The 20,364-nt window shown below is 38.3% G+C and overlaps 1 protein-coding gene across 2 annotated transcripts in view; it reads left to right on the plus strand.

The window, feature by feature from the left end:
• FSHR (follicle stimulating hormone receptor) overlaps window positions 1-20,364 on the plus strand; it is a 76,903-nt gene that overhangs the window by 17,402 nt on the left and 39,137 nt on the right. The window contains exon 2 of one of the 2 annotated variants that reach the window (XM_042862193.1): window positions 11,811-11,882. In XM_042862193.1, the coding sequence (XP_042718127.1) occupies window positions 11,811-11,882 (72 nt within the window). The remainder of the gene's footprint in view (window positions 1-11,810; window positions 11,883-20,364) is intronic. The other variant, XM_042862194.1, reaches the window with a different exon arrangement.

Raw genomic sequence — 20,364 nt, forward strand, 5'->3', positions numbered from 1 at the left:
CTGTGAAAGTTTCCCTCAGCAATAGCTAATAGACGAACTGAGAAAAGTTCTTGTCATGGAAACTGGGCAGCTAGAAAGAGTACCAGTGACCTGAAAATATATTGTGAGCTATGACAGTAAACACGTGTTTGCTGGACATAAATAAAATGTGCTATGTCAGTCAAGTAGAAGACCTCATCTTGGCCATTGTCTGTTCGCTGCAAAGACTATCCAAGCTCTCCTATGCACACAGGAACACACTGCTCAGACTAATCTTGTTGGTGCTCGCGTGTTCAGTGTGCTGTGTCCTTATTTCTCTTGCACCGGCAGCGGCACAATCAGGAGCCAGCTGCTGCCTCCTGGCAGTAGTCAGCTGGGACATTCAGATCAGAGGAAGGCCTGACCAGAGGGCATGAACAGAAGGTTTTGTGTCTTTGTATGGTGCCAGACTAAATGAAAGGCGGGATTTTTCAACTTTTCCACTTTTGGTGGTGGTTATTTCAAAACATGTCTGAAATGCAAATGTACAGTTTGTTATGTGAAAGGATGGAAATGCCCCACTCACCAGAGTGAGACATGGCATCATATGGCATTAGGCCAGCATATTTCTGTATGAACTGTGTCAGCACAAGTCTAATTGGCGGCTTGAGAACAGTGGAGGATGTGCTGTTCATATGCTTCCTGCTTTGGAAGTTGCTGTTTTCCCAAAAACTGCCAGTTGAGTTAGTTGTGTTCGGTGCTCATGATGCTTTTTGGAAAGTATATATAGCATATATTTGATAGGAGAAAGGATATTTGCCTTTAAAAGGCTCACACTCGTATCCAGAGGAAGAAGATGAAAGTATGATCAATTTTTCAGGTGCTGTTCCTTAGATGGTTTCTGACCACTCTGTTATCTGGGAGAATCAGGTATTTCATTGCAACTTCAAACAAGCTTTTGTGTATCCAAGTAAATGTAAATATTTGGTGGAGATTCTCTTTCTTATTAGGCTGCGTGTGCTAGTTAAGTGAAGTAACAATGAGACACTTTTCTCTGTATTTTATTATTTTATGTGATTTCAGCTGTGTCCCACTAAACAAAGTAGGTATTTTGCTTATGAGACTATGGATAAGAAAGATTAAAAAGTATGATACTTGACAGCCTATAGAGCTGACCAATTGTTCATTCAGTTGTATGAAGCTAAACAAGTGGAGTGCTGGGTTCTGTAGCTGAAACAGGGCAACCCGAGATGTATGTACAGACTGGGAGATGAGAGGCTGGAGAGCAGCCCCATGGGGATGGATCTGGGGGCTTTGATTAACCACAAGTTGGTGAAGGATCTAGGTGAAGAGGGCAGTGAGCATGGAACAGCCTGCCCAGGGCAGTGGGTACAGCTCCAATGCTGGAACTCAGAGAGTGTTTGGTTAGTGCTCTTAGATATAGGGTTTGGGTTTTTGGAAGAGATGTGTGAATCCCTTCCAACTTCGGATATTCTATGATTCTATGATCTTTCTAATGAATTAATCAGGCAAGATAAAGAGACAAAGGCAAATTATTTATTATTTTGCTAAACAGTGAAGGATCAGCAATACATTTTGCAGAAAAACTTTCTGTTTGAAGAGAGTTTTGTCTTTAGTAGAAAATCCAACCCAGAACTTGCAGGATTTTGTCTGTGGATAATTTATTTCAGTCAATAAAAATAGCATAATGTGTGGTGAGCATGCTGACATAGCAAGTCCTGAGGTCTTCAAGGATGGAAACACTACACACAAAGGGTACCTATCACCTTTCTGGTATAACGTGTACCAATGAACAAACCATTGTTCCTCTCCCTGCTGAGGAGTATGATCTATTTTAACTCATTCCTGGGACAGGAATAGAGCTGTGTGTGAGCGAGATGTCTATTTTTGCTCCAAGTCAAAAGTAGGAAGAAAGTTCTGAAGAAGACAATACATACAAAGCCCCCCATCTGCTTGGACTGTAGACATTTTCCGTCACCCTGTTTGCCTTGACAAGTTGCCCACAGGAAAGAACATAAAGTAGAACACACTGTGGAAGAAGAACAAAATACCCAGGACTTGTGCAGTGCTCCTAATACTAGGAAAGTATTCAGAGATATTAATATAAATAGACACGACAGAGAGAGTTTGCTCAGAGTGGATGAATTTTTAATGGCTCCTCACCATAAAGATGGTTGTAGATATTGAGGTCACTTTTCAAGGAAGTAGCATATATTTCTCATGCTGTATGTTTCTCAAAGGCATATGTGAATAAGCAGGGAGAACAAGCGTGTGCTCTCCAAATGTAGTGTAGTGTCTCCCAGTATAATCAATACTAATAAAGTGCAGCTATTTGTAAAAATAAAGCAAATGCTGTTTTCTATAACAGAGACAGAGTAACTTCATTCAATTAAGTTATTCATCTTACACAAAACAGTTTTCACTGCATGCCATTGGCGTTAATAGGAGCAATTTTGGCTGAGTTTTCAAGCGTACTGTTGGCATTTTTTGTGGGCAACTCATTCTTGACAGTTAAACCCTTTTTGGATGAGAGTATGCTAGCTGCGAGTCTGTTCACTGAATGTAAAGAGGACTTGTTTGTTTTTGCAATTCATACTTGGTGGCAAATCTTTATTCTCTGTGTGTCTGTACTGTGGGAACCAATGTCTCTGTGTCAGAGGGTGTTCTGCAGTCATTCTACTCACGGGATGTCATTTGTGTTTGTTGCGTCTGCTGCACATTGCTGCTTTGCATCTAAATCTTCACAGTGGCATTTGTCAGACACTTTGCAAAGTGAGTTGACATATCCAGGCAACTAGCCTGGATAATCACAACTCTGTACAACTCAGTTCCTCTCCGGCTTTATCTCAGTGTAAAGCATCTCAGCCTAATGAGATGGAGAATTTAGACCTAGTGAGGAGCATTGAACATCTCAGGCTGAGCAACAGTATGCTGTTTTATCTCTTTTCCTGACTGTGATTCTTGCGTTTTACTTTTTTCTCCATCTTTTTGATATTTTTTTTTTAAGCCCCCAGCATCTGAATTCATCCCACTCTATTCAAGCAGAGGCATTTAAAGTCATTTTGAAGGTTTATATTTAACTGCCTGAACGTGTGACCTCAGAAAAAAGTTATCTGCAGCACAGTTGGGGTATGTTACTGAGGACAGTGCATGCTTTGTCCAGAAATGAAAAGTATATCAGTGCTGAGACTAAACATACTATGTTTTTTTTGGAAAACTAAGAAGAAGAGGAGAGGAGTAAGCTTACAAGTATGTTTCTTGATCATTTTTGCAGTCATGTAGATTAACTGATGCTTTCTTTTTTTTTAATATAATTCTGTGTCCTTCCTGATCTCTCCTTATTCCCTCTTAACTGCTGAGGGGCACATCATGCAGCTTATTAGCTGACCTAAGTGGGAATCTGGGAGTAAAGCAACCCCCACAGCAGCTTTTCTGTGAACAGCATTACAGTTCTGTCAGGGAAAAGAGGTCCTCAGCAGTGCAGGCAGAGATGTGCCTTGTTTCTGTTATGGTATAATGGGTGCCTCACAATGGAATGCCAATGGAACATCAGCTGTAGGATCCTAAAATGCCTTCCTTCAGCTTTTTGTAGTCAGGTGGAATTATTTTGCCTAGCAAATATTCAGTGCTATCACCATTTTGAATGGAAATGCCGTAACTTCTATTCATTGTACTTCTAATTCAAAATAGAAAAGGGAATTGGTTTTAAGGGACACCATTAGTAAAGATTAAAGAGTGGTTTTTCATATGCAGCTGCACGTGTTGCCTTTTAAAGTCAGACCTTCAGAGTAGAAAGTCATTACTAATAACCGTATCATCACAGTTCTAATTGTATTTACTTTGTCTGTACATTTCACTGTTTAATAGTGCATAAATGAAAATATTTTCTTTCTCAGAGGTGGCTGCTTACATTACTGTTAGGCCTGGAATGATTCCTGAGTTGCGTACCTGAAAGGGCATCATGCTCTCCCCCAGATTTATTGTGCATTTTTCATTTAAACGTAAGAATAGTGTGACTCTGCTATCTTTAGAAAGTACACAAGCTTGCATGCAGCTATAATGCCTTACGCTTTGTGAGTTTCACCCTAATAGCTTCTTGTAAAATTTTAATGTTTCATCAGTTTACTTATTGCTATCTGTAGAAACAGCCGTAAAAAGATTGCTTCAATTTCTTCCATTTTGGTGGAGTTAGAAAGACAAAAAAAGAAAAAAGAAAGAAGGATGAGTTTTTGATTATGATGCTGAAACTCAGGAGCTCTGGCTTCAAGCCCTTGACCCTCTGACAAATTTCCTTTGTGGTCTAAGGAAATATCTTTTGGTTTGTATTTGTACAGCAAAGGCAGATGTGATCAGTTTTCTTGAGAATTAAGGGGAAAGGTGCCAAGATACTTGTAAGAACTTCTTGTACGCATTTCTCTTCGAGTTCTGAATTGACTTAACTTTTTGTCAGGGCCTGATGTCTCCTTTAAAAAAATATTAACTAGGCGTTCCAGTATTTGAAGGGAGCGTATCACCAGGAGAGGGAATGACATTTTATGAGAGTGGATAGTGATAGGACAAGGGGGAATGATTTAAACTGAGGACAAGTTTAGGTTAGATATTAGGAGGAAGGTTTTCACACAGAGAGTGGTGATGCACTGGAGCAGGTTGCCAAGGAGGCTGTGGATGCCCCATCCCTGGAGGCATTCAAGGCCAGGCTGGATGTGGCTCTGGGCAGCCTGGTCTGCTGGTTGGTGACCCTGCACATAGCAGGGGGTTGAAACCACATCATTGTGGTCCTTTTCAACCCAGGCCATTCTATGATTCTAAGACCTTTATCTTGTCCATTGACTATGTGGTCACTGAGGTCTCATTGAGGAAGTACTTTTTTTTTTCCTGTCTTTTCCATAAAGTATATAATGCCTGATTTTTCTTTGGAATACTCTCATTCACCTGCTCTTCTTACCCCATGTCCATTAAGAGGCTGCACAGTCTAGATAATTTCTCCTTTCACAAGCATTAGAATTGGTTAAAGAGCAATGGGCAGATCACAGTAGGTGAATGCAATGATTAGATGCTTTCAGCCAGATTGTGCACATTAGCAAGGGATTAAGGTCTCTCTTTCATAAATCAATTTAACTGTGTGTAAAGTAGGGCTGCTTAGACTCTTTAAATGTACAGATCATGTCTCAGATGGAAAAATGAATTTTAAATTGTAAAAATTGTAAAATAAATGAATTGTAAATTGGAAAATTAATTGCAAATTGTAATGCTTTTCCTGCAGTACTCAGGCATGTCTGTCTGTGTCATCCAGTACTCTCCTTTGAAACAAGTCTGTAAATAAATTGTATGAATAGCCGTTACTGAAAAATATTCTGCTTGCTTTTAATTTTCCTTTGGATGAACACCTGTTGGCAGTTGAAAATAGCTTTAAAACATCATATAAATGTGATATAAAGACTTTAAAACCAGAAAAGAAATGAAAGCAGTTTTTGTGTATTGGGGTTGATGATTTTTGAAGCCTGTTTCATGATGGTTTTGGATCTGATTTATGTATTTACTCCTCTATGTCTGCTGACAGGAGGGGGAGACCATAGCTGTGTCCAAAAGCAGCTGCAAAATGGTTTTTAGATTTCAGAGGTCTTCTACTTAACACAACTGATTTTCATGCTGATCCATGAAAACAATTTTTAAAAAGGTTAAAATTTGAAATGTTTAAGTTTGATTGCACTTTGGGAAAGGAACTCGAGACTTTGGCCCGTTGTGCACTTGCCTGTAGATGAACAGACTCTAACTCCTGCTTTGAGATCCATAGGGTCTGAAGCCTGTCTGAGCTCTGTGAGCATGCTGAGAATAGCACTTCTGCATGGTCAGAGGCTTCTGCCTGCCTTGGGTTGGGTCACCTAGACACCATGTCACAAAGCAAGAAACAGCTGCCATAAAATAAATTTTCTATGAAAAACAAGAAGCTAAACACAAGGCCTAGAGATAGCAATTGAGCTCTTCTTAAGAACTGACGGGAGGCAGTCAGCTACTCACTGACTTCTGCTAGTATTATTTAGCTTAGCGTGTGAATTTCTAGTCCAAAATCAAGTCATGTTTTTTGCTATAAACAAAGAAGGATTTGACCTTTTACATTAGCTTTTTTTTTTTTTTTCTGCTGATGAACCATTCATGTAGTTCAAAATATTAAAATACGTGTGTATTTTATGACTATTTCTAGAAAAAATGCTGTTGTTTGTATATGTCTGCACATTCCCCTTCCTTGTGGAGATGTTTATTAGACCCATGCCCTGGTCAAAGAGAAGTCATTTCAGTGAGCTGTGGACTTAAAGATGTTCTTCACAACTTTAAATCAAGTCACATTTAAGCTCAAAGGAATTTCATGTTTCAGTCCAGTGAGAATAAGGAGAAAAATTAGGGCCAAGCTTGATACAGCCAGGTTGGTTTACGCCATCTAAGACACAGTCTGCAATGTCTATTTTTTTTTCCAATTACAGCGTGACAAGCAAAATAATCCTTCACTGTTGCATTGTCTCATCAAGCAAAACCGCAAATAAACACGGGGCAGAGTTTTGTTGATTCTTGTATTTTGTCAAGAGCATGCTAAGTAGGTCATAGCATCATTTCATTTTGTCTTCTCCTGATTTAAGGCAGATTCGTCTGCTGAGACCTACAGCAAATCTCCAAAGCAAGATGCAGTAACAAAGAAACAACCAAAAAAATTACAAAAAGACCAAATAAAATCTCGTTGTAAATCTTTTGGTCTGACAAAACACATGGTACTGCAGAAGATTAGATGGTGATAGCACCAGTATGTTGGCTTGGATACTGAAGTCAAATGGCTTTCAACATCCTGTTGCATTTATTTATATGGAACTCAATTTGGTGATTTAGCATTATGGTCATGGAATATTTTAGGCTTTTTTGTTTTGTTTTCCTTTGGTCCTTATGACCTAAAGCTTACACTGTCTTCTTGATGTAGTTCATTTTAGCATCATGAATTTGCAATTTACACGGGAGGTAATTCCACAAGACACACACTTTCTGATTAGCTATGTAGATAAGAGAAATGAGTTTTAGAATGTTTTGTAAGAACTGTACTCAGCCATGTTTAATGAAGCAGAAATTAATGAGTTTTTTTCCAAGTCTAATTTTCAATAATTGTGGTTGTTTGTTGGGCAAGGTTATAGCTGGTGATGGGGGGCATTTTGTCAGAGAAGGGAGCTGGGAAGAGGGGGCACGAGCACAATGGGAGCAAATTCTGGTAGAGACTTTTGCCAAGAAGTCTCTTTCTAATTGCTTAAGGAAAAACTTGTGGCACCAGGGTCTGAGAACTCATTTGATGAATATGGAAAATACAGTGTTTCGCACCTAAGTGACTGACCTCACAAGCACAGCATATTTATGTTGATTTTCTCACTGCACCCACTTTGCACATTTTCTATGCACCTCTGTTTTTAGAGACAATTTGCAGAAATGACCTTTATTTATCCACATTTCTAATCTTACTTACCAAGTCTTTTTAGTTACCCATACCTTAGGCACCAGATGCTTGAATAATTATATCCAGTCTTCCGTCTCTTTGTGGTGAGGTTGATCTACTTTCTTTCACTGTGGTCATAGAGGGCTAGGTGGAAGAATATTAATTTTTCTTGAAAATTCTTTTCCACTTCATTCTTACATTCTGTCTGTCTGAACTACTTCAGCTGCTGAAGACTCTATTTTAGGGAGAAGTTTCATACATCTCTTTGTAGCTGAAAATGTTAGTTATTCAGGATCATTTTACTTTTACCTGCTAATTTCTGTTTCTTGCATCATCTTCTACATACTTTGAGATAAACTTGGCACTATGAGATTTCTTTTGAACTAGACACAACAATATAGAAACGACATGTATTTGGATTGTATGCCCTTCATTGTGATATAATGTGCAAGTCATCTGTGTCAGTGGCTTCATATCAACTGAGACCTTGCCCTCTTAAATAACCAGGCTTAGATGTCTGTGTGTAAGTAAATAAAATAGTAGGTGATAGCTCTGTTATAATTCTGACAGGCCTAGCCTTAATTGGCAACAGTGTTTCAGTATTTTGTAATCGAAAAATTTATTTGTAGCCTTTCATGAGATTAACTAAAAGTGATAAAAGGCATTTAGATGTGTAGACATTAGAGGTGGGACATAGGAAAACCTGTAGGAATTGGGCATGTTCAGCACAGAGAAATATCACCTGGTCTTACATGAGATTAATTCTCTCTCCAGGTGTAAAAATATTCTACCATACAACAGACAACAATTATTCTCAATCAGAATACTGAAGTGGAAAAAAACAGTTAAATATTATGTAATACAATATATTTAAGTGCATATGTATGCAGTAACTTGCATATATATATATATATGTATACATATATATATATATGGAGTGAATATCTGGCTTTGCATGTCAGTGACAACTAACTTTCTATTGATAAAGTCCCAAAGAATGACCTTCAATAAAAGTATTTAAACTGAGGCTTAAATCCTTTCTGGACATCAAAGGTTCCACAGGAGAAACGGGCCAGATTAAAATCTAGTTTGTACTGCTGTATATAGCCAATAAACATTTTTAGTGGTATTATATCATTATAATAATATAAAATCATTATATACAGTACAGTTATTATACAGTTCTTCTATTTCCAGCCAGATAAGATGAAAGGTAACCATGTTTCCTTTGCTTGTTTTCTCATTATGTGTAAAGCTTTTGATGGCCCCAATGCTGGAGACCTTGCAAGGGCTTCTGGAATGAACTGTAGCATAAATAACGATAACACTAACATCCATGAACTTTGAACTTGTATTTATGTGTATACATATATATATATATTTATATTTTTTTAATCTGTCCAAGAGAAATCAAATCTAACTGTATACGTCTCTAAAAGAATGCTAGGGTTAAGCTCTGTTTTGTTTTCCTTGGTGGCGTAAGGAGTTCATAGCCTTGGCTGTACAATGCTTCACCTGCAGTAGGGCACAGAGAGAGGTTCCTGGCTGCTGAGCACCATTTGGGGTGAGGGAGAGACTTGATGCTGGGATTCCATTCCCTGTGTCTGTCCTTCTGCTGCTGGAGTAGCATCAAGGGAGCACGAAGCCTTCTTCCATCCCAGTAAAGATGCTGTGGGAAGAGCTCTCTGGATTTTTGTTGTTTTATTGGTTTTTTGTTTGTTTGTTTGTTTTTTGTTTGTTTGTTTTGTTTTTTGTTTGTTTGTTTTTTAATTTATTTTGAGGGTATGGAAGACCTGGGTGCGTTGGAGATGAGATGTACATCCATGTAACTGCCTTCATAAGGTACAGATCTTTGGATCACATAATCCTTAGTCTAACCTTCCTCTTGTCCTGTGCCAAGTGCCTGGCTGTGGGTTTTTAATTCTGCACCATGTGCTGAATGTTTATGGTTTTCTGTGGTTTCTGTTTGGGTACCTAAGTCCTAGCATTATTTATTAGGACCAAACAGTGCATTTCTCCATTAAGTACATGTTTTTAAAGGACAGCTTTTTTGTTTGGCATGAAACATACTTGAACAAAGATAGACTGTATTTATTTCTTTGGCCTTAAAACAATTGCAGTCACAAAACCAAGAAAATGCTTTTCAATTCTTTTCTCCACGTGCTCCAGTAAAAATTTGTTACTGAATAGCTAGTATCTCAAGTAGAGTGCAGATAGATTCTTGGAGCCTAATTGGTGAGATTTATTGTAATACAGCATTCCAATAGTTGTAGTGGACTCCTATTCATTGCACAGTTGATAATTCAACAAGTAACTGATTCTAATTTTCAATATTTGTTATAACATTAAAGCTGGCTTTATTAGCCTACTTGGGGATGTTTAAAAACAATTAACCTTAATTTAATGAAGTGGAATGTGAAACTTCAGCTATTAAACTTCAGTTCTACCTTAACTGCTCCAGGGCACTAGGCATGTAGCTCCTAAATTCTGGCTCCTTATTAGCACAGGATTGGAGACTATTCAGCAAAGAAGCCCAAGGTTTGATTCTTCTATGTACTTGTAGCATTACTTATGTAGGTAATGTCATCTACGAATGAAGCTCCCTTCTTTTAATTAGTGTCAGGATCACGATGCTTTGTGGGGTGAAGAATGCTATAGGCCAGTGTATAATTAAAGAATTGCAAATCTATTGATGATCTACAGAGAGGATTCATTTCAGAGTATTGCCATAAAAATACATAAGTGGCTTTTCAGACGGAGCCCACTTTCTATAGTGCCAAAATTAGTCATGTCTCTACAAAGGAGAGGTTAGGAAAGGTTTCAAAGTAGATCAAAGTTAAACAGTTGCCTGATGGTTGAGCTCTGCAGCACTAAGCCTGCTGAGCGGTCTGCACAGATTCAATATCTGAACTCTGAAGGTACAGACATAGCTTTGCATGCATTATACTGACTGTGCTTTTAGTAGAGCTTTACAAATTGCTTGATCCAGATTAGGCCTTTTCTGGAAGCCCTTTAATCCTTCAAGCATTTGCATAATGATCTCAATGCTGTAATATTTGTGTGACAGTATACAGCAGCACTGTCTAACTTACATTAATAATAGTGCAAGAATAATGGAATACCAAATTTTTATCTTTCAGGAGTGAGATTGCCACACATTTCAATGCTTAAAATAGGATGGGGCAAAACTCACTGCTGCTGTAATCCCACTGACATCTCTAGAACTAAATGAGTTGTGCACTGACTTTGTCGTGTATAAGTAAATGCTGACTTGAAATTTGATCATCTAAATGAGGAGATAGATTCTACTGAAGATCTAGAATTTAAAAAATAGAAACCTATCATAATGGTACTCTTATGAGAATATGATGTACTTTTTCCATAAGTTTGGATTAAAATGTGATGCTCTCGTGAAAATTCTAAACTCATCAGCTGAAATAAAAAATAAATAAGGATTCTATAAGTAGTTTGTGTGAACAATAAGGAATAATGTCTCTAGTTTTTAAGTATTGTGTTAAAATGTGCAGGACTACACAGCAGGCAGTACCAGCCTGAGTTCCAATTTCTTTAAGGGGTAGTAGATACTGGACTGTTCTTTTTGTTGTTGGTGGTTTTGTTTTTGTTTCGTTTTGTTTAATGTTTTGTAGTCCTCTGTTTACTGCGATAAAAGATGAGTTCAGGTTAACAACAAGGTTTATCTGATATTTCAAACTTTTATTCTTCATAAAGGATCTTCTGTGAACTTTAAAAAATGATTAAAGTATTATCTTGGTCCCTATGTAGTCGAATTGTGTATTCCAAAGTTCCAATTTTACGGCATATTATGAACTAATTAGAAAAGAGACTGAGAAGCAGTAAGGAGTATTAAAGTGGTACTGATGGGAGATACAAACTGACTCCTTAAATTATCTGTGCAGCGGGTTAAGGCTTATCTTGCATGAACACGCATGTAGCACCTTACTGCCTTGAGTTAAGCAACTCATCCCAATCCAAACTCTACAGGATTGCTTCATCCTGTGCTTGAGCATCTCTCAAAAGAGAGGATGAGATGAAAAAGACACAGTTCCCTCCAAGTGTGCAGCAAAGCTGCAGTGACCAGGTGTTTATTTCTTACTGAAGCCAGCAGGGAACTTGCTACTCACTGATGGATAATCTTTCCCCGGCAGCACCAGAGGCAACCCAACACAGCGTTGTAATTTTGGTCCAGGCAGGCATCTGGAATCCTGCAAACATTATTGCTGTTATTTTGGCTGTGAAGCCTTCAGGCTGGAAACTCTCCTGGTATCAGGGCTAAAGGTGTATTGGCAAGGCTGCCACACAGTCCTGTGTGAACAGTGAATAATCACTCCATTTTCTCTATTTTCAGAAGATTCATCCTCACCAAGATGAGAGTAATTCCAAAGGGAGCTTTCACAGGACTTCGTGACCTAGAGAAAATGTATGTATTTTGTCAATATTTATCAATCAACAACCGTTTTACTTCAAAAACAGCAATTTCTAATTGCAACTCCTCCTTTTACTGCCCAGGAGTAACCCCTGTCTCTGAGCTCCATCTCATTTCATCTTTCTATTTAAAAAACAAATTTTCCATTTTTCAGATTATGTTCCAAAGCATTGTTGTCACAAATACATTTTTATATCAAGTAGCTGGGCTGTCCTTGGTGAAAGCAGTGGTTCGGTAGGGAGTGTCATTGTAGTTGCATACAGAGAGTTGCAGTCAATGGCTGGGAGTATGTGAGAAGCTTCTTGCACAGGATAATTCTGAAATTCCTAGAACATACAGAGAGCAAGCGTCTAATTTCTGTGAATTTTACTAATAAGCCTGTAGTTATGAGTGCCTTCAATGCACAGATGTATCAGGTACCCATTAGTCTGCTGTATTGCAGCCCTCCAAGACAAGGCTTGATCATATGTTGTAACAGCAAAGGGACTAGTGCAATAGGATGTTGCAATAGAAAAAGGAAAAGCACTCACCTGTCTTTGAAGATCTAGGCTTTCAGTAGAAATTCCACAAGGAAGGGATCTCCAACCAGAGATGCAGCCAGGCTGCACCCCTTCATCTGTGCTCCCAGGATTGACCTGGTCCTTTCCCCAGGTGATCAATCAGTGGTTCAGGCTGTGACTCAACAGCCACCAAAAGTCTACAGGTTAACTGATGCTAGCACCAGAAAAGATAAAATTCACTGTAAAATATGAACTACTCTGGGGCATGTTGTGCTTTTCTAAATTAGTGCATATATATGTAAATCACGTATTGTTTAGAAATTCATTCAGTGTTTGTACCTTCACTGGTGAGGGTTGCAAATATACTGTTTGTCCAAGAAGGGCCTAAGTAGCAGTGAGGAAATGCACTTCAGGGTCAGTGCCATTTTCGGTTCTGTTTTTGTGAGAGTAAAACTGCCTGCATTTTTCTGCATTGTCTTCTCCTTTTATCATCTCATGCTCCTGTTTAAGAACATAGAGGAAGGTGAGCACACTAGAAGGCATAAGAAGTGAAGATGCTAGAGGGTTTCAAGAAGTCTTTGTTGAAAATAAAGATCTTATTTTCTATGCTCAGGAATCACCAGTTGGGAGAAAGATCAGTGCTGTGTCACCAGTTACTTTGGAACTTCTTTCTCCCCAGTCATGCTGGATTCCTTTAAATGCAGTCCTTATGGAAAAAACATTCAGCTCCCTAGACTGTGAAGTGGGCTGCAAAAGTGCATTATAGATTGCTCCCATTGTCTTTAATTACTCAGAAACCATATGCCAGATATCTATGAAATTAACCATCACACTGAATAGGATGTCTCTAAGTGACGATTTATTGTTAACCAAAATAATTGCTAATGGAAATGAGCTCAGTTTGAAAGTGTATCTGTGTAATCTGTGTACTATTAGAACATGGAGAAGAAATGGGGACATTCTATTGAAAAATACCCTTGAAAGTAGAAGTGTGATAAATATGTAAATGAGACCAATCAACATCAACAAAGAATGCAGTATTTGCAAATGGTGTGGCAAACAGATGAAATTTGAAAAAGCTCACAAATCCTAAACCTAATCCATAAATAATTGATCAGAAATATTCATGATAACGTAGAGACCAAATAAAGTGTGTAATCAAATGAGATATTTACACATAAAAACAGAGCTTTTGTGTGAAAGCCTCATTTCTCTTGCAAGATCATGCACAAAAAGGAAGATTAGAGCAAACTTCAGTTTATCTAAGGAAAAGAGCTAATAATGGTGTGATATCTCCATGTGGTAAAATGTAGATAGCCTGTAGATAGCCTCAATGTAGTATATGCTTGTGGTCATGTAGAACTAAGTAGACTAAAAATGAAGAGAGTCACAGTATCTCTTGAGTGTGTTACTGATTCAGAGCAATTCAAAATAAATAAATACATAAAAATAAATTAAAAGAAAGAAAGAGAGAAATAAAAAAATCTGTACTGTTTCCATCAGTTATCTTTTCTAAGTGATTTCCAACAGTGTTTCAGAGAATGAGGTGGACTCACAAATTGCAGGGAGCAGTCTTCTTTGTAATCATTCATTGGAGATGAGCTGGTTGAGCACAAGTTAAATCAGAAATTAATCCTCTATAATAATCTTAACTCGATTGAGTTTACATCCAAAGTGAATGAAGGCTTTTGAATATAGTGACCAATAATGGTAGGTTTTCAGACAAAAATAATTCAATGTTTTTTCAGTGTTTCTACTTTCTATATGCACTTCAGTTTCATCCTATACACTCAAGCAACTGAGAGCTTTGAACAAACCTATTTTTTCCCAGAATGTTGAATAGTTCTGGTCAGATACTTCCAGTCAGACTTGTTTCATGGTACCCAGGGAATAGCTTGTTTTCTTTCCATTTGCACTGTCCAAGGGATCTCCAGTATGGACACTAGTGACCGTAACTCCTTATAGAAAAAAAAATGAGCAGGATCTTGAAGTGTCAGCATGGAGCACATGATCTTCCCTCCCTCCATTCTAATCACAAATCAAAATCCTTGTTTTCATCTGTTGCCAAACACAGACTTTGTGTTTGGAGATGGTGATGGCGATTGGAAAATGAAGAAAATTATCACTGGGATATTTTTATTGTTTCGTGATTTTTGAAAGAATGAAAGCCTATTTGAAGCACGACCAGCTTCTATTCTTCTTCTTGCCCACTTGGATTCCTTCAGTTACTGAAAAAAACATGACCCTGTGCAATCACAGAATCATAGAATGGTTTGGGTTGGAAGGGACCTTTAAGATCATCTAGTTCCAACTCTCCTGCTATCTTATAAGACAAAGTTTTTCCCCAAGCATGTTCTAGGGAAAAAGATATTTTGTTAAATAAAATGTTCCAAGTTACAAAACATATTGAAAGGTTGTAATCCTTTGAGATCTCTCTTTGTAATGGTGTAACACTGAATTTTTTGTATTGAAAAGTATTTCATAGACTCACAGATCTGGAGAGCATCTTAACCAGCTCCGTGCTACCAGCTGTGCAACTTATGCATAGCTCTGACTTCACATTAATTTAGCAGGAAGGGAAGCAGATTAGTCATTCTTGTTATATTGATATTTAGTTTGTTCCTAGGAAGTTTTAGCCAACCAGAACACGGCAGCTCTTCTTGACTCCTGCTTAACTAACTTGTTTGCACTACCAGAACAGATTAATTCTCCAGTTACTAAATTAAAAGGCAGCACCATGCAGGCACATACCTGGCAAAATCAATTCAACATGCTCTGCAGCTCCTATGTCATCTTCAACCCACACTAAAACTACTTAATTTGGAAATAAAGCCTAAAGCAATATTGAAATCTCTCTTTTTATCTTGCTAAGTTTCCTCCCAGTTCTGTGGTGTAGCAAAGTAAATTCTTGAGTGGTGGTCTAACAATGCCTGGCAGTACATCATATTTATAGGAAGTTTGGTCTGATCCTCAGTAGCTGAACTAATGATAGGGAGATTGGGATATATTACTGCTCTAGGGAGAGGTGAATGCTTCAGTCCCACTTGGAAAAAAAACAAACAGGAATTTTATTTCAAATCCCAAGATGAGTGGCTAGTTTAACTTAACCAAGGAAGCTAGACAGCAATTTCAGCTTCAAATCACTATCTGGATGATAGAAGTAGACTGAGGATGCTGATCTCCCTTGGCTTTTGAAATACCCATATAATGATTTTTGGAGGACAAAAGAAGTCTGGCTTAGGACTTTGGTCATGCTCCTGACCTGTGTCATTAAGGAAAGATGTGCTGTGGAATGATGTTTCTCTGAACAGTGATATTGTAGTGAAGCAACAGTATTGCCTCACCCTGTGTAAGCCAAATAGTCTTCACTTTTTTATCCTGAAGCACAGTTCCCTTGAAAATTCACTGACAGTTATTTCTTCTTTTGAAAAGTTTGAGTTAAAAAATAATGCTTTATTTCATGATTTGCTCCCAAAATCTACAGTTTTGGGCAAAGGCAAATTTTAAGAACACAAACCATACTGTGTTCAACAAAGCTGGATGAGACTGATCCTTTATGAGCTCTGAAAATCCTAGAACGTGCAAACTTTAAGGGCTGAGGGAATCTGCTGGAGTTGACAGTCCTGCAAACTGAAATCTTCTATCCGTGGAAGATAGCAGGAATATAAGCACTAGCTATCTATAGTATCTTCACGATTCTGTAGAGAAAAAAGCTTTGGATCACATCTTTATCTCATCTCTCAGGTCATTCAAACTATTGCATTTTTTTGTTGGGATTGCTGAGCTTGTGATTGTTCAAACAGATTCTACTGGTCTGCTTTGACTTAGATACATTGGCACCAGCATATGACATATGGTATTTGACAACCAACCTGATGTACAATGCTAAAATCTTTCTATTTTGCCTTTATTAAGCTCAAAGACAAGCCACACTTTTTTATTCAAAATGAGTTAACATGAATGTTTCATCTAATCCAAAGTGAGGTATTTGAAAACAGTGAAGACCATTCAGGAAAATATTTTGAAACACATGTTAAGGTTACCAAATCAAGGTGTAACTTGCTTCCCATGAGTGGGGAAGGAACAAAGTTCTTGGCTTGATTTTAAAAGTCTCATTGGGAGACTGACATAGTAGTAGAAAGCATCACCGACTGTAAGTCTTTTTTAGCAAATTTGAACCACCTGACAACTCAGTGGGTAAACAATCCTGACCTTCTTCAGCAGTATCCATCAAAACTGCCAGGGTGAGCAGCTGTCTAAGGGATGGCTGTCACTCCCTCTGCTCCTGAAATCAGTTTCAATCAGCCCAAATGTGATTCTGTAGCATTCAGTGGCATACAGCCCAAAAGGAAGGAAAAGTGGAGAGGGGAAGGCAGAAACTGCCCAATCACCTAAGGATAAGCAGTCTTCTGCTCAAAAGAAGGCTGGCTGGCATGTTCCAATTTCTCCAGGTGTTTTTGCATAATGTATCATGTTCTGCCTCGTTCAGTATGCAAGGGGCTGTGATTAAATATGACCATTAAAGCTCTTTTGAGAAAACAGATTCAGTGTAACCAAGACAATTGGAACTTGTCTCTAGGTAGGAATTCCTTTCCTTTTGGAAAGTTTTCCTATTGGAAAACCCTACTAATTTTTTTCTAGAAGCAAAATATGGCTTTGCAGGAGCTACTGCAATGTTCAAATTAAGTAATGCATGTTTACAAAAATATTTATTTACATCCCTAAGGTGAAAGAGAGATGCAGTGCTTTCTGTGCATCAAAATAAGTACCAAATCAGATAAGGATCATACTTTGATAACAAATACTCCAGGGTAAAATCTCAAGGTGCAACTTAATGGATATTGTATTCTAATTTATATTATAGGAAATTATGTGGAACAGTATGCACCTTAAAGGCAGGGCACAAAAATAAGTATGCTATTGAATGCATTTAAATGAGTCTAAATATGTATTTTCTCTGAGGGAATAGGGGACTACTGTTTGAAAATCTTAAGACCAGTAACCAGCAGAAGCAAAGAAATTGAAAGTTCAGGCTGACATTCCAAAGAATAACTCTTCCATTGGGACCACTGCTATAGTAAAGGACTTTGCCTTTCATCTCCAAGGTTTAACCCTGCGTAAACTAGTAGCAACTACAGGGCTGCCCAGCCACCACACACTGGTATGAGGGCTGTGAGCAATCACAGGAATTCTCCAGGTTCCAGCAGATGGACTCATAAGTTTCAGATGCTCCTGTCACAGTTGACTGTCTGCATTTAATGGTGATCAGCATTTCTTGTCTGTACTGGAAGGGTTGCTTGCACTTCAGGTCACCGGTTCAGCAGCAAAACCATGTAAAGGAGCTAATCTTGCACTGTATGCATTCCTTAGCCCAACAGCATCCAAGGTGTCAGTCTTCATTTGCCCATTGCTGTGCTCTGCCCTTTGAAATGGGTTCCCATAAATGGGATTTGATGGGGAGCAGCCATGCAAGCTTCTCCCAGGGCACCAGTAACATGTCATCAATGGAGAAGCTGGGCAAAGCACTGAGTTTTGCAGCTGTTTCTCAGCATGGCACTGAGTGACTTAGGCACATTTTCTTGTAGATTGAATGCTATTACTACAAATGACCCCTTTCTAACCATTGCAAATATCAACCACGGATAGCAAGTTTTAGTGTTTGGTACAAAAAGCATATGAGGTCTGGTATGTGCTTAATTAAATTTATTTTCTGAAAGTAGAAGCTGTGCTTTGTGTTCTAAATACAATGTAATGAGCCAAGGCTAGTGTTCTGTAATGTAATTTATAAATGTTCTGCTGCATCCTCATCTGGCATCCTAATTTCCTCTGCCAAAGCTTATCTGTGGAAGAGGTCTCACATTTGCTGTTATTGTTGTCATCTCTTGCACAGTTACAAAACAAATGAAGTAGGTGCTTAATATTCTTGTCAGTAAGTCACTTCTGATGTCAAAGAGCAAAGATTTTAATTACAGCTTTGTAATACTTCAGTAAATGTGTAGCTTGATCAAAAAGTTTTACTAATACTTTGGTGGGGAAAAAAAATGACAAAATAAAAGCACTTGAAAGAAGAAGATAAGAATTGTAAAATCAATTCATTATGTCCATATCAGCATTTTCTAACTTTCCTATTTAAAAAGTCCCAGGAAATAATAATAATATTTGCATACTTTAATGGAAACATATTAGAGTGCAAAAACCAGTATTCCATAACTCCTTCTGTATAGTTTGGTATCTTGATACTTGCTTTCTTTGATAGAACATATTTAGAAAAGAAAAAAAAAAGATACATTTTGTCATTATTTTCTTCGCTTGAGCAAGAACGAAATTTGTGAGAATTGTCAGCATAATCTTTATTTGTTAACAGCGTTAATACAAAGCCAGCATTAGAAACTGAAACTTGAACAGAAGAATCATCTTGGATATCATTTCTCTTTCCTGCTTTATGGTTGTCTAGACAAAGAGACAGTTACAGTAAAAAAAAAAAAAAAAAAAAAAAAAGAAATCCATTTTCCTGAATGCATGCCAAATATTTTAATGCCTCTTTTTAATGCCCAGTGTGACATGTTCACATTACCTGAATTCATAAAATCTAGCTGGCGGCCATTCACAACTGGTGCTCCTACGGGCTCAGTACAGGAGCCAGGTGAATGATAGGAAGAGAAAAAATGGTCTCAGGTTGTGCCAGTAGAGGCTCAGGTAAGATGTTAGGAAAAATTTCTTCACAAAGACTGTGTGGTCGAGCAGTGGAATGGGCTGCCCAGGGAAATGGTGCAGTGTCTGTCCCTGGAGGTAGTTAAAACATGTATGGACATGACACTATGGGGCGTGATTTAGTGATGGGTCTCTGCAAGTTGGGTTGATGCTTGGACTTGATGATCTTGAAGGTCATTTCTAGATGAAACTAGTTCATTCTAGAATTCTACAAGTCTAAGACAAAAGTGCATGGAGAAAAACAATTGCTTTTTCATACCTTTAATTATGAGTTGTGAATTAACCACATTCACTCAAAATGAGTTTTAAGGATTCTAATGTATAGTTCTAAATAAAAGTTGTAAGTCTAGCAGTCCAAAAACCCACCACGTGGAAATGGTAAGAATTATTGAAAGAATAGGGATCAAAGAAAATATTCACAGAATCACAGAATCACAGAATTGTAGGGGTTGGAAGGGACCTCCTGAGATCATCGAGTCCAACCCCCCTGCCAAAGCAGGTTCCCTACACCAGGTAGCACAGGTAGGCATCCAGGCAGGTCTTGAACATCTCCAGAGAAGGAGACTCCACCACCTCCCTGGGCAGCCTGTTCCAGTGCTCCGTCACCCTCACTGTAAAGAAGTTCTTGCGCATGTTTGTGCGGAACTTCCTATGCTGCAGTTTCCAGCCGTTTCCCCTTGTCCTGTCTCCACTCACCACTGAAAAGAGTCCGGCCTCGCCATTCTGCCCCCCACACCTTAGATATTTATAGACCTGGATCAGGTCCCCTCTCAGTCTCCTCTAAAATGAACACATTCGTGGATGCTTTCCACCTGAGGAAGAATGGGGTAGGTAGGCCAGGATGTTGGATGAAGACATTTGACAGAGGATGTTGGAGTGGTCTGTTCAGTCTGGATTGTATGGGGAAAGTGATCAGGAATGATTGCTCCTGCCAATTCTACTGCTATATCTGGAGCACTGGATTTCAATTAAAACTACTAAATGACAAACCAAAAAAATTGCAAGAAATAATTCACACAGTGTGTGATTTGGCTATGCAAAATGCATCATGGTGTGAGGGCTTGTGGTTCCTGATGCACCACAGTGCTGTGTGGGTGGCAATTTGGGTTAAGGTATATGTCAAGAGGCATAGAAGTGCTGTGTACTTCTAGGTATATTCAGTTTCTGGATTTACTTGAAAAATTCCTGCTGTTGGGGAAAAAAAAAAAGGAAAAGGAAAAAAAAAAAAGTATTTTTATGAAAAAGTTTTGGAGTTTCTTCATCAT

Source organism: Lagopus leucura, unplaced genomic scaffold (genome assembly GCF_019238085.1).
Source record: "Lagopus leucura isolate 7727_CA_CO unplaced genomic scaffold, USGS_WTPT01 Super-Scaffold_73, whole genome shotgun sequence".
NCBI classification, from domain to species: Eukaryota; Metazoa; Chordata; class Aves; order Galliformes; family Phasianidae; genus Lagopus; species Lagopus leucura.